The sequence below is a fragment of the Schistocerca serialis genome, chromosome 4 (genome assembly GCF_023864345.2).
Source record: "Schistocerca serialis cubense isolate TAMUIC-IGC-003099 chromosome 4, iqSchSeri2.2, whole genome shotgun sequence".
NCBI lineage: Eukaryota > Metazoa > Arthropoda > Insecta > Orthoptera > Acrididae > Schistocerca > Schistocerca serialis.
Window position 1 is genome coordinate 907,396,855 of NC_064641.1, and position 14,748 is coordinate 907,411,602.

At 42.2% G+C, this 14,748-nt stretch overlaps 1 protein-coding gene across 1 annotated transcript in view; it reads right to left on the reverse strand.

Annotated features, from left to right (window-relative positions):
* Window positions 1-3,149: 3,149 nt before the first annotated feature.
* LOC126473585 (uncharacterized) overlaps window positions 3,150-14,748 on the reverse strand; it is a 608,986-nt gene continuing 597,387 nt past the window's right edge. The window contains exons 4-5 of the mRNA XM_050100731.1: window positions 13,886-14,038; window positions 3,150-4,107 (exon numbers count right to left, since the gene is read on the reverse strand). Of these exons, the coding sequence (XP_049956688.1) occupies window positions 3,869-4,107; window positions 13,886-14,038 (392 nt within the window). The 3' untranslated portion in view covers window positions 3,150-3,868. The remainder of the gene's footprint in view (window positions 4,108-13,885; window positions 14,039-14,748) is intronic.

Here is a 14,748-nt window from a genome sequence, read left to right on the forward strand (position 1 = left end):
ATTTCCTTGTTAACTTTGCATTAAATTTATGTGTACTCAGTCTTTCTTGTTCTTTTATAATGTATTCACATTCTGTTATGAGATCTTCTGTTGTTTTGTGTGATATGTGTGTGTTAATATTGTGTTTAGGTCATTTCTTCAGTAGGTTTTTTCTTGTTTGGTGAGATGGTGTCAGCTAGGATGATGATTCTCTCATTGAATTGATGTTTTTGATTGTGGTGGCTGTTTGTAGCAGGTGTGCTTGAGATGTTTACGATTCTGTTTAGTTTTTGTTATGTTTGTCCTTTTTTTTTTGCATTATTTTCCGTATGTGTACCTTTTCTCTCTCGGTCATTTCCTGAAACTGAGATGATCTTGCGTATTTATTGGCCAATTCTAAATGTGTTTTGTAAAGTTCGCTGTTGAACAACTGGTTTTTGACGTGTGATTCTCTAATTTCATGTATTAGCCTCATAATCTCCACCTTCATTTTCACTTCATTTGCTGCAGTTGACATGCTGTTCACAGGTTTTTTATATAATTTGGAATTACATTATGAGTTAGGCGGTTTTTATTAAACTGTAAATTTCATTAAGGTGTTCCTGTGTTTTTACACTGGTACCGTTATGTCGATGACATAACATGCCTGATTGATGAACCATACAGACACATATAACAGCTACACAATGAAACAAACAATTTACACAAAACATTCGCCTCATTCACTTCACATTAGAAACAGAAACAGACAGCACACTAAATTTTCTCTATTTCTCCATACGAAAAGCAAACAACACCCATAACTTCACAATACCCAAGAAGTGGCGAAACACGAGCACCACCATTCACAATCTATCGAACCACATGGTGGTACACAGGCAAACAAGCTTCAGATTCATGCTCCACAGATTGAACTTAAGACCTATAAGCAAACAGAATTACACGCAGGAGCTAAACACAATAAAATAAATAGTAGTGGGAATTGGTTACAAGACCCATATGATAGATTGATTGTACCAACAAATTTAATGACCACATGAAGACATGAGAGTGCAACAATACACACACAAAACAAAGTAGCACACGCTCACCTGCAACAAAAAAAAAAAAAAATAAAATCCACAGAACAGACAACATATTGAAGAAATAGGGATTCAAATTGGATGCAGGACAGAGAACAAAATACAGAACAAACTCACGACACAGGAGACACCTAAGATAAATTCTACAGATCAGTAATACATGAACTCACATGCAACAATTGCCATCAATATACACAGGAAAAAGGTGCAGGAATTTAAAAACATGATACTTAAAATACCTCAGAGCCCTAAAAAGTAACAGCAGCCATAGCACATTTTCTGACCACCTAATAGCCCATAAGTACCACCCAACTATAATAGCAACAGAATTAAAAATACTGAAATCCAGCCTCAGTCTATAGCACAAACTAACAAAAGAAGAAAAGTTCCACATGCAGAAGGCAACAGCTAAAGGAGGTAACACACAGACACACACACACACACACACACACACACAGAGAGAGAGAGAGAGAGAGAGAGAGAGAGAGAGAGAGAGAGAGAGACGGAAAGTAAACAATGATGATGTTAGAACACACAACAACATAGTTTACACCGCGTTTTTCAAAGTGAAAAGGCGTTTGTTAAACCAAAATTATATAAAGTACATTTACTATGTGTGTGTGTGTTGCTTTCAGAACTTGATAGGAGAAGGATCTGTCACAACAAAACTTGAGCAATTGCAAATACATACCCAAAACATTTTGCCACATCAAAATCACCTTTTTTGAAGTTCAAGGACATGATAACTCGCTGATGAAATTCATATATACATAGTTTGTTTAGCAGATAATAAGCTGTCAGTGCATGATACCATACAGATGGTCCTGCAAAACTGAATAGTGTAAAATTAAGGTAAGAAAAAAATGAACAAAAACTGTTTTCAGCCTTCATTTTGTTAGACCTTTTACAGCCTAAAATATGTTCACTTTTTACAGTTTTTAATAAACAAACTCTATTGATGATGACACAGAGGTGCTGAAACGTATTTGAGTAACATGAACACACAATGTTTTGCATAAAAGGCGGATTTTATATCCAATAATCTTATGACAAGGACGTATACTGCTGTCAAAGCTTTAAACTTTTATCTGAATTAGCACACATTGGATACCAAGGCTCTTTTATTTAATTAAGCACTGAAGCTTGGCTCTTGGGATGTCTGAAAGTAATATTTCTAGTTTTCTTATTCGAATATATTTTTTGACACCTTTGTATTAACAGCCTTTGTAACATAATTATTCTGCCTCCATAACACAGTTATTTGCTGGAAAATATAAGAATGCGAATTTTTGTACAGTGAGGTATGTCATTAATACAGACATCGGTTATATATTCTGTTTGGAGCATTTTTTTTATTAGAATCACATTCTGTATTCGCTGACAAGTGTTTTTGATCATAATCTTTGTTTTACAAGTATATCAAAAAAGTTTTAAAAATTTGTTGATAGGTGAGCATTTTTTAGATATATTAATTTCTATATAACATCATAGCTGTTTATTTTACAGTCGTTTATTGACAGAGATCTCCTAACTAAAGCTAGTATGTTTTTGTGTGCCTTTACTTCCAACAGCTTTGTCTGAGGAAATATGGAGCATCTGCTTGAGTTCAACTTTCAGCAACTGACAGATTTGTTTGTGAACAAATATTAGTATGAATATCCCTTGCTTGAAATCTGATAGATGGCTAATTTTCAGCAAACCTTTTGTTTGTGCTGTTATTGAAAGTCACTTTGAAAATTAATGCTCCACATTGAGGAATCCGTTCTGCTTATGAAACTTCACTCTTTTGCCTAACTTCATGCTACACAGAAATGAAGAAAGAGAGCAAGGGTCCTGATATAAAATGGAGACCTCTGTGCCTTTCAATGTTTGCAGCAATATAGATTTTCTTCCATTATTTTCCCACATTACATTCGATGATATGTTAATAACAGGAAGTAGTTTTTAATCTCAATGGGCTTTACCGCAAAAATATTAATACAAGTAAACTTTATTATGCCAAAAATTCCTTTATTAAATTTGTTTCTTGATAAATTATTTACAAATAATTGATTACAGTAACAATATTATGAACTAGGTATAAAATAAATACTTTTATACATTGCATAGTATTCTTAATTATGCACCATGTTGACTTCTTAATGTACAATTAATAGCAACAATAATTTTTCATATGTAGCATTTAAATTTTGAATTAATAATTTTTAAAAGTATTCAAGTTCAAAAATGATGAAGTCTTCATACTGCATCGACAGAGACAAAATATTATAACTTTACACAATTTTTATGTCATTTTTAATGTATGTCGTATTCTCAGCAAAATTATATAACGTTTAAAAGGGCGACACTTCTTCCAGAAATACGCAGTTAATATGACAATCACTAGAATCACATAGTCTTATATCACTCATTTGTTTGTAATCTATGTTATTCCACTGAATTTTAGTGACATTTCGAAATTATCATTTGTCAAAGAATATAAGAATTAGGTACAATTTTTTGCCCATGTTATTCAAATATAATTTATTGATATATTCACTTACAACTATTCACTTCAGAGGCCAGCTCCAGTACATCGTGTCACAATGTTTGGTACATACGTTTAAAGAAACTGCAAACATGCCATTTGTATAGGTTACATACTGGACTCATACTGCCATACAGTTTGCCGCCAGTGATAAATCATTCGGCTGGCTCACGAGTAAACATGGCTCGACACGCGGACACAACATTCACTTGATACTTATTCAGGAAAGTCCTCGAGCGATTTCGTCTCTGCACGGGCGGACGCTCGGCAGCCCAGCCACTCAGAAGGCGAAGCGGGGCGCATGCTGCGCCATCATTGGCCAGCGGTAGAAGGGCGAGTCGGGCCGGATGCTGCCCAGCTTGTTGCCGGCGAGGCCGTTCTCGAGGCGCTCCCTCTGGTGGCGCAGCAGCACCTCGGCGTGCGGGTACTTGTCGAAGAAGAGCTCGCCCAGCGAGAGCAGGTACTTCACCACCTGCACGGCGTCCTGCCCCGTCCTCAGGAAGGGGTCGGGAGTCGCGTCTGCAACAGTGCGCACAACACCCAAGGATGAAATTTGACACCGTCAGGTTAGAGCAAGAAATCTGTTTGCAGTACACTGTTTTATTCATAAATGTCTTAATCATACTTGATACATGTATTACACTTAACAAGTTTCGCCTCTGAAGAGTCATCATCAGAACAAAAGCTCTATGATTACTAAAAAATATAAACATTATAATTGCTACAACAAGAAGAAATACAGATGATAAACGTGTATTCATTGGACAAATATATTATACTAGAACTGACATGTGATTACATTTTCACCCAATTTGGGTGCATAGATCCTGAGAAATCAGTACCCAGAATAACCTCCTCTGGCCGTGATAAAGGCCTTGATACGCCTGGGCATTGAGTCAAACAGAGCTTGGATGGCGTGTACAGGTACAGCTGCCCATGCAGCTTAAACATGATACCACAGTTCATAAAGAGTAGTGACTGGCGTATTGTGACGAGCCAGTTGCTCGGTCACCATTGACCAGACGTTTTCAATTGGTGAGATCTCTGGAGAATGTGCTGGCCAGGGCAGCAGTTGAACATTTTCTGTATCCAGAAAGGCCCGTGCAGGACCTGCAATATGCGGTCGTGCATTATCCTGCTGAAATGTAGGGTTTCGCTGGGATCGAATGAAGGGTAGAGCCACGCGGGTCGTAACATATCTGAAATGTAACGTCCACTGTTCAAAGTGCCGTCAATGCGAACAAGAGGTGGCCGAGACGTGTAACCAATGGCATCCCATACCATCACGCCGGGTAATACGCCAGTATGGCGATGACGAATACATGCTTCCAATGTGCGCTCACAGCGATGTCGCCAAACACGGATGCGACCATCATGATGCTGTAAACAGAACCTGGATTTATCCGGCAAAATGACGTCTTGCCATTCGTGCACCCACGTTCGTCGTTGAGTACACCATCTCAGGCGCTCCTGTCTGTGATGCAGCGTCAAGGATAACTGCAGCCATGGTCTCCGAGCTGATAGTCCATGCCGCTGCAAACGTCGTCCAACTGTTCGAACAGATGGTTGTTGTCTTGCAAACGTCCCCATCTGTTGACTAAGGTATCGAGACGTGCCTGCACGATCGGCTACAGCCATGCGCATAAGATGCCTGTCATCTCGCTGATAGTGATACGAGGTCGTTGGGATCCAGCACGGCGTTCCGAATCCCTTCCTGAACCCACCGATTCCATATTATGCTAACAGTCATTGGATCTCGACCAACGCAGATACGATAATCCGCAATCACGATAGGCTACAATCCGACCTTTACCAAAGTCGGAAACGTGATGATACGCATTTCTCCTCCTTAGACGAGGCATCGCGACAACGTTTCACCAGGCAACGCCGGTCAACTGCTGTTTGTGTATGAGAAATCGGTTAGAAGCTTTCCTCATGTCAGCACGGTGTAGGTGTCGCCACCGGCGCCAACCTTGTGTGAAAGCTCTGAAAAGCTAATCATTTGCATATCACGGCATCTTCTTCCTGTCGGTTAAATTTCTTGTCTGTAGCACGTTCTCTTCGCGGTGTAGCAATTTTTATTGCCAATAGTGTATTTCTCTTTGACCTTCACTTTTTAATGATTTTACACCTGTTTGCACTTGATACCAATTCGCATATTTGTCATTTCTTGGTTTTTGCGGTATCGGCCGTTACCCAGTCGGCCGCAGTTTCAAATAGTTCGCCGCCGGCCCCCCGCCGCGTTTCCTGCAGCCGCCACCGCTGCCCGAGGGCGCTGCCTGCCACGAACGATACGCCGCTGGCAATGAGATGCAGGCATCCCGTGTCTGGAGCTGCAGCTGCTGGGTGTACCTAAACTCGAACATTCATGCACTGAGCTCATTTTTGCGTGTTTCCCAGTTGAATAACATTTACAGATTTTCACAGTGGCCAGGGATCGACATCTTCCGATTAGACATTGTACTGAAGAGTGACAGATTTATAAATCTTGTATATCTGTATATATTTCTACATTCAGATCTGCTGTTAGCAACTGACGCTGCAGCTACTGCAACAAAGTTGTGTATTATTTGTACTACACTCCTGGAAATGGAAAAAAAAACACATTGACACCGGTGTGTCAGACCCACCATACTTGCTCCGGACACTGCGAGAGGGCTGTACAAGCAATGATCACACGCACGGCACAGCGGACACACCAGGAACCGCGGTGTTGGCCGTCGAATGGCGCTAGCTGCGCAGCATTTGTGCACCGCCGCCGTCAGTGTCAGCCAGTTTGCCGTGGCATACGGAGCTCCATCGCAGTCTTTAACACTGGTAGCATGCCGCAACAGCGTAGACGTGAACCGTATGTGCAGTTGTCGGACTTTGAGCGAGGGCGTATAGTGGGCATGCGGGAGGCCGGGTGGACGTACCGCCGAATTGCTCAAAACGTGGGGCGTGAGGTCTCCACAGTACATCGATGTTGTCGCCAGTGGTCGGCGGAAGGTGCACGTGCCCGTCGACCTGGGACCGGACCGCAGCGACGCACGGATGCACGCCAAGACCGTAGGATCCTACGCAGTGCCGTAGGGGACCGCACCGCCACTTCCCAGCAAATTAGGGACACTGTTGCTCCTGGGGTATCGGCGAGGACCATTCGCAACCGTCTCCATGAAGCTGGGCTACGGTCCCGCACACCGTTAGGCCGTCTTCCGCTCACGCCCCAACATCGTACAGCCCGCCTCCAGTGGTGTCGCGACAGGCGTGAATGGAGGGACGAATGGAGACGTGTCGTCTTCAGCGATGAGAGTCGCTTCTGCCTTGGTGCCAATGATGGTCGTATGCGTGTTTGGCGCCGTGCAGGTGAGCGCCACAATCAGGACTGCATACGACCGAGGCACACAGGGCCAACACCCGGCATCATGGTGTGGGGAGCGATCTCCTACACTGGCCGTACACCACTGGTGATCGTCGAGGGGACACTGAATAGTGCACGGTACATCCAAACCGTCATCGAACCCATCGTTCTACCATTCCTAGACCGGCAAGGGAACTTGCTGTTCCAACAGGACAATGCACATCCACATGTATCCCGTGCCACCCAACGTGCTCTACAAGGTGTAAGTCAACTACCCTGGCCAGCAAGATCTCCGGATCTGTCCCCCATTGATCATGTTTGGGACTGGATGAAGCGTCGTCTCACACGGTCTGCACGTCCAGCACGAACGCTGGTCCAACTGAGGCGCCAGGTGGAAATGGCATGGCAAGCCGTTCCACAGGACTACATCCAGCATCTCTACGATCGTCTCCATGGGAGAATAGCAGCCTGCATTGCTGCGAAAGGTGGATATACACTGTACAAGTGCCGACATTGTGCATGCTCTGTTGCCTGTGTCTATGTGCCTGTGGTTCTGTCAGTGTGATCATGTGATGTATCTGACCCCAGGAATGTGTCAATAAAGTTTCCCCTTCCTGGGACAATGAATTCACGGTGCTCTTATTTCAATTTCCAGGAGTGTATTTGACGTTAGATTTAGAATAAATTAACATCTAAATTCTCGCTCCTGTGTCCACTAAAGAACCAAACACTATGGAAGGAAGTTATCAGAGTTTTTAGTCCTGATGATGACTCTCGAGAGCCGAAACTGGTTATGTGTAATATAAATCTATGAAACGTGATCAAGACTTTTATGCATAAACGAGAGTAAAACTCATAACCGCATTACATATGGTTGTATCACAGTCTCATTTCTGGGTAGTGCACTGTAATGAGACAATGGTAATTTTTGTAATAATGTCGGAGATTACTGCCTGACAGCTTTTGTCAGAGGCAGCAGTGTGAATTACACAGGCGAACTAAAAAATATATTTTGGTTAGTTTTTGCTTACTAATAATGGCTTTGTGGATAATGAATACATATTACTATCGCCCTTCTCTATCAGATAGAGCGTTGTCACAACATAACCCACTACAGTGAGCCAGAGGAACACTGGAAGCATGTAAAAATGTCGAGAGTCTTGTCCACAATTTTATTTCTCCAATATGCGCTACGCGATTCGACTTATGCCATTATCAAAGGCTGTAAAAATATAAAGACAAAACTGGCATTAGTAAAAGTACAAGACATGTCACATTTTAATCATTAATATTGAAAGTAATTAAAATGGAAAGTAAAATTTTGTTTAAAGCTTACGAAATAATTAATGTCATTATCATGAGTCAGTAGAAACATGTCCAAATCGATAAATGGTAACTAGGCAATGTTACTTAACAACAGGCAAGTGTAAACTGCCTTCAGCTTCAAGAATGTCACAAGTGGAATAAACCGATAGGTGGCGCTGAGGTCGCCGTATAATGAGCATTTGTTTGTTAACGACAATAAGTGTTTCATCATATGAATACCTACATCAGTAGAGAGTACATAAATATTACTACATGATTTTACAAAAAATATTTTTAAACTATTAGTAATGAACTACAGTAATATATTGAAGAACAGGTGTCGCTTAAAATGCTATGTCTGCTACTTAAGAGTAAAATTTTATAAAACCGGTAACTAACGAACAAGTATTACACAGGAAAGGAATGGTTGAAATCAAAATTGCTCTCCAAGACCCATACTTTGGAAACGCCGTACATAAGTTTAAACAACAGTAAAATAACAACCATCCGCATTACCTTATATAAAACTAGCACGGAATTAATAAATGACATTAACGGCACAGTTACATTTGTGCAACCTGCCGTAATCGGTTTACACTTCCGTATGTTACATATTTTCCATTCCACGGACTCTGAGATCAATTTAAAGATTAAAAATTAAAAATAAACATATAATGAAACGCATATTGGAATTAGTATGTGGCACAATAAAAAGTACGAAAAGTGGGGTTGGGACGAGGGGTTATAAACTAGGAAATTGCACATGCACCCTATGTTCTCAGTTATTTGTTGAATTTAATCCAATCTCTGTCTTCCCCTACAGTCTTTATCCTCTAGTACCATGCAGCTTATTCCTTGGTGTCTTGGCAGCTGTCTTGTCATCCTGTCCCTTCTTCTTGTTGGCCCTATGTTCCTTGCTTTCGCCCTTTGTACAGAGAACTTGCTCATTCCTTATCTTGTCAGTTCACCTTATTTTCATCATCCTTCAGTAGCACCACATCTCAAATGCTTCGATTCTCCTCTGTTCTGATTTTCCCAATTGTCCATGATTCACTACCATTCTACCATATTCCAAACGCATATTGTCAGAAATTTCTTCCTCAAATTGAGGTCTATCTTTGGTATTAGTAGACTCCTCTTTACCAGGAGTGCCCTTTTTGTCTGTGCTACTCTTCTTTTTATGCCCTCCTTGCTTTGCCTGTTATGGGTTATTTTACTTCCAAGATAGCAGAATTGTTTAACTTCGCTTACTTTATGATCAGCAATTTTGATGTTAAGCTTCTCGCTGTTCTCACTTCTGACACTTCTCATTACCTTGATCTTTTCCTGTTTGTTCTTAGTCCATATTCTGTATTCATTAGACTGTTCATCTCATTCAACAGATCCTGTAATTCTTCTTCACTTTCACTCAGGATAGCCAATAACACCAGCGAAGCTAACCATTGCTATCCTTTGACCCTGAATTTTAATCCAATTATCAATCTTTCCTTTATTTCTGTCATTGCTTCTTCGATGTATATAGGGTGTTACAAAAAGGTACGGCCAAACTTTCAGGAAACATTCCTCACACACAAAGAAAGAAAATATGTTATGTGGACATGCGTCCGGAAACGCTTACTTTCCATGTTAGAGCTCATTTTATTACTTCTCTTCAAATCACATTAATCATGGAATGGAAACACACAGCAACAGAACGTACCAGCGTGACTTCAAGCACTTTGTTACAGGAAATGTTCAAAATGTCCTCCGTTAGCGAGGATACGTGCATCCACCCTCCGTCGCATGGAATCCCTGATGCGCTGATGCAGCCCTGGAGAATGGCGTATTGTATCACAGCCGTCCACAATACGAGCACGAAGAGTCTCTACATCTGGTACCGGGGTTGCGTAGACAAGAGCTTTCAAATGCCCCCATAAATGAACGTCGAGAGGGTTGAGGTCAGGAGAGCGTGGAGACCATGGAATTGGTCCGCCTCTACCAATCCATCGGTCACCGAATCTGTTGTTGAGAAGCGTACGAACACTTCGACTGAAATATGCAGGAGCTCCTTCGTGCATGAACCACACGTTGTGTTGTACTCGTAAAGGCACATGTTCTAGCAGCACAGGTAGAGTATCCGGTTTGAAAACATGGCGGTGAATCGAGGAAGTACAGTACATACTGACGAAACTAAAATGAGCTCTAACATGGAAATGAAGCTTTTCCGGACACATGTCCACATAACATCTTTTCTTTATTTGTGTGTGAAGAATGTTTCCTGAAAGTTTGGCCGTACCTTTTTATAACACCCTGTAGATTGGACAGTAGGTGTGAATGACTGCTTCCCTGACTTGCACACTTTTTAATCCAATCACTTCTTTCTTGGTCTTCCAGTCCTATTGTCTTCTATTAGTTCTTGACACACTGCATATCACCTGTCTTTCAATGTTGCTTACACCTGTTTTTCTCAGAATGTCGAACATCATGCATCCGTTTCCATTCTTGAATGCTTTTTCTGGGTCGACAAATCCTATAAACAAACTAATCGTCATCTAACAGTCCTCAATGTTTGTTTCCAATCTTCTGTATATTATCCTTGTTAGCTGCTTGGATCCATGAGTTGCTGAGCTGATGGTGTGACAGTTTTCGCAACTATCCGCCATTGCGACCTTCGGAATTGTGTCGATGAGATTTTCCCGAAAGTCTGATGGTACGTCGACAGTCTAATCTTCTACACACTAACTTGAATAGTCGTTTGGTTGCCACTTACTCCGATGATTTTAGAAATTTCCGCGGAATTTCCTCCATCACTTTTGCCTCATTTGATTTTCAGTCTTCTAAAACCCTTTTATATTCTGATTTAACACTGGATCTCATATGTCTTCCTTACCGACTCCGGTTCCTTCTTCTATCAAGTCATCAGGCAGGTCCCCCCCACCCCCACCTCCCCTCCCCGACTGAGACCTTCAGTATACTCTTCCCACCTTTCCTCCTCGTTTAACAGTGGAATTTCCACTACAATTTAAAATTTACCACTTTGGCTTTTGATTTCATCTAAGACTGTTTCGACTTTTCTACACGTTGAGCCAACCCTTTTAAATGACATGTTCCCACGGCCAGTCAAATAGTCGCCAACAAATTTGTGCTTTTAATTTATACGTGGTACGCAAATTAATAAACATAATGTTCATTAACCCCACAGCCTGTTTTCAAGTATTTTAGTTTTCTTAACGTATAAATTTGACTTCATTTTAGCGCACAAATTGGAAAAACGGAAATGAAGTCCCATGCTTCTTGACAAGGCGTAGGGGAACGATGCGGGAGACACGCACCGTCGTACTAGGCAAGGTCCTAATGGAGGTGGTTTGCCGTTGCCTTCCTCCGACCGTAATGAGGAATGAATGATGAAGACGACGACGACACAACAACACGGGGTAGGTGAAAATCCCTGACCCGCCGGGAATCGAACCCAGGACCCCGTCATCGGGAAGCGAGAACGCTACCGCGAGACTGCGAGCTGCAGCACTCAACTAGGAACCATTTAATTTAATTTGAATACCCTATCATGTGTTATGACATCATTCTGGGCACTGAAACTTGTAAGGAGAGGTGAAAAAAAAGCACTCGGATCGCCGTATCATCCTCAGCTGAGGATGCGGATAGGAGGGGCGTGTGGTCAGCACACCGCTCTAAGAAGAGGTGAGATACTTGGAAAATCAAAAGCACTCACTAAAGTATACACTGGTTTGAAGAGAAAACTAATTTTTCAGACACCCCTTCGCCTCCTACTGACCTGTGGACTGTCTTCCCCTCTCTAAATCTAGATAAACTACGTTATCTGTTCTTAAGAAAGTATCCGGGCTGTATTACATTACACAAGTTAGTTATCCGTCGTATTTTGTCACAGCACGAAGTGAATATCTAAATCCTTGTGTTAAGAAAGTTCCCTTGACGAATTGGAGCACTTTCACGCCAATGATTGAATAAAATACTTTACCCATATTGTCTTGTAGAGTACGGTATTTCTTCCTAGTGCTGATCTCCTTTGTAAAAACTAGTATTTTTTGTGCAAAGGTCCTTTTCATAATCTTTATGGCAGTGTTATCATACTATGTAGGCTCCCAAGGTCAGTGTTTAGTTCACTCAAATCTTTCGGGCTGGCAGATCGCGGGCGACATATGAAACCTTCAGCCGACGTTTCGTCTCCGACAATAAGAGACATCTTCGCATCTAAAATAGGAGCTGCATCAATGATTCGAGAGGCTCCTGTGTCGAATTACTTGGTTAACGGGATTTATATTTGTTTAGTGGTGCATAAAGATCACCACAATTCTTCACGTGAATCCGATTGCGAAATTATCCCTTGCTGGTGGCACTGTTCTAGATTAAAAGTAACCGATCGTCATTCTGTTGATGCAAAATCGACATCAGTATTTTTGTAACTGACGCCTTTTTCCTGTTTAGATTATTATGGTGTTTGTGAATCTCTATGGCCTGTCTATACGTGGACACGTGTCTTTGCTAAAACGCTCGTCTCACTGAATTTTATTTCGTTGTTTCCATCTCGGACAGCATGTTCCAGTTCGACCGGTTTGTAGCTTTTCGACAGGTGGCAGTTCATGTTGTGTTAGGCCAAGCGTGTGGCAACACTTACTTTTTTGGTTCCACTGTATACTTGCCCGCAATTACATGGAATTTTATACAAACCACAGATCGCTAGTGGATGCCGTACATATTCTGCCGTTCTTAAGCATTCTTTTTCCCCGTTAGTGGGCCTAAGGATCGTTTCCACTCCATAGTTCGCCAACACTATCCGTTATATTGCTAATAAACGGTAGGAAACCCATCCCAGTTGTTCCTCATGAGTCCTGGTTTTCTCTCTTCTTGGACTAAGTGCACGATAATTCTCTTTACTGAAGTAATCATTTTTCTTGGATGCCAACTGTTAGTGTTTCAGCTCCTCTTTTAAATGAACCGACACACTTGATTTATAGGCCCTGTCCACCAAGGATTTAGTAACGGCTCTTTTTTGTCTTGGGTCAGGATGGATCCCCTATAGAGGTACTGATCAACGTGCTTAGCTTTTCTGTACACCTCGTGGTTCAAAGTCTCTTACACCCGTTTGATCACTAAGGTTTCTTGAAGCTGACAAGTTGAATAATCGTGCGAGAACGACGTGAACATCCGGCAGAGATCCCGATTATTCGTCAACAGATCACCGGAAAGCCTGAAAAATTACGTCAGAAGATTTTCCTGAAATTTCTTCTGTATTTATTTTTGTATACTTTTCTGCTCTTAGATTGTAAGCACAAAAATTATAATGTGAAAGGGACTGTTGGGAAGTGACTGTATGTCATTAGTTAAAACTTACGGGCCGAGGCCGTGGTCGATCTGTAAAACTTCTTCTCCCTGAGTCGTTGACTCACCTCGGAAAATGTTGCCCGCAGTTGGCAACGATCGTGAAGAAGTTTTACAGATCGACCACAGACTCTCAGCCCAGAAGTTTTAACTAATGAAGACGCCGGTTCTGAAAGCCTACACGTTATGAGTGACTGGATATTTTCCAGTCGGTTTCAGATTATGTTTGGTTGATGTTTGTTTAGCGGCGTGCAGGTATTTCACGTGGTCACCGATAACTGGGCAGGGTGATGGCGGTGTGCTGTAGCTGGCTACCTGGCTCTGAGAACAGTTGCTGCCCGGTGGCGGGGTCCAGGCTGAGGTGGACGATCTCGAGGTCGTGGTCGGGGGGCAGGAACACGCCCATGGGCCACATCGCCTCGGGGTCTCGCAGGCTGTTGGAGATCTCGCGCCCGTCGTCGACGAAACCTGTGATTAACATAACGACAAAACAGTTCGCACAAAAGTAGACAGCTTACACGTGTAACGAAAGAGACTGACTGTCAAAAAGTGAACCACGCAGATGACACGTTTGGATATCAACGTAATTTCGCAGAGATACACATCGTCGGTGGGTACGTAAACGATTAGAGTTAAAATTCTCTGTGACAGGCAGAACGGCTACCAGTGTTGGTTGATTGGTTGGTTCGTTGATTTGGGGGAGGAGGCCAGACAGCGAGATCATCGGTCGCGTCTAGTTAGGGAAGGATGGGGAAGAAAGTTGGCCGTGCCCTTTCAAAGGAACAATCCCGGCATTTGCCTGAAGCGGTTTAGGGAAATCACGTTGTTGCCAGGTCTGATGCGATACATAAGGAGCGTGAACGAAGTCAGATGTTGAATGATCTTTTTGAAGGAGACGGAGATATCGCGTACTCGTGTGAGACAGTGCTATCAGCACTTGGCAAACTTTTCAAGGGCCGTCATTGTAGCTTCCCATGTGGCCGGCTGGACGAATCGTGCAGTTATGCAGTCGGATTTACTCAGTGCAAGGTTGTCAACACGCTTAGAGAACCGGACATCAAGTCAATGATGGTTCATATGGGTTGCATATGCGTATGCATCACACTTTATTTTCACATGGGTGCAAATCAATAGCTTCGGAATTTCAAAGCAATGTTGTATACGCTTCCGATGTAGGT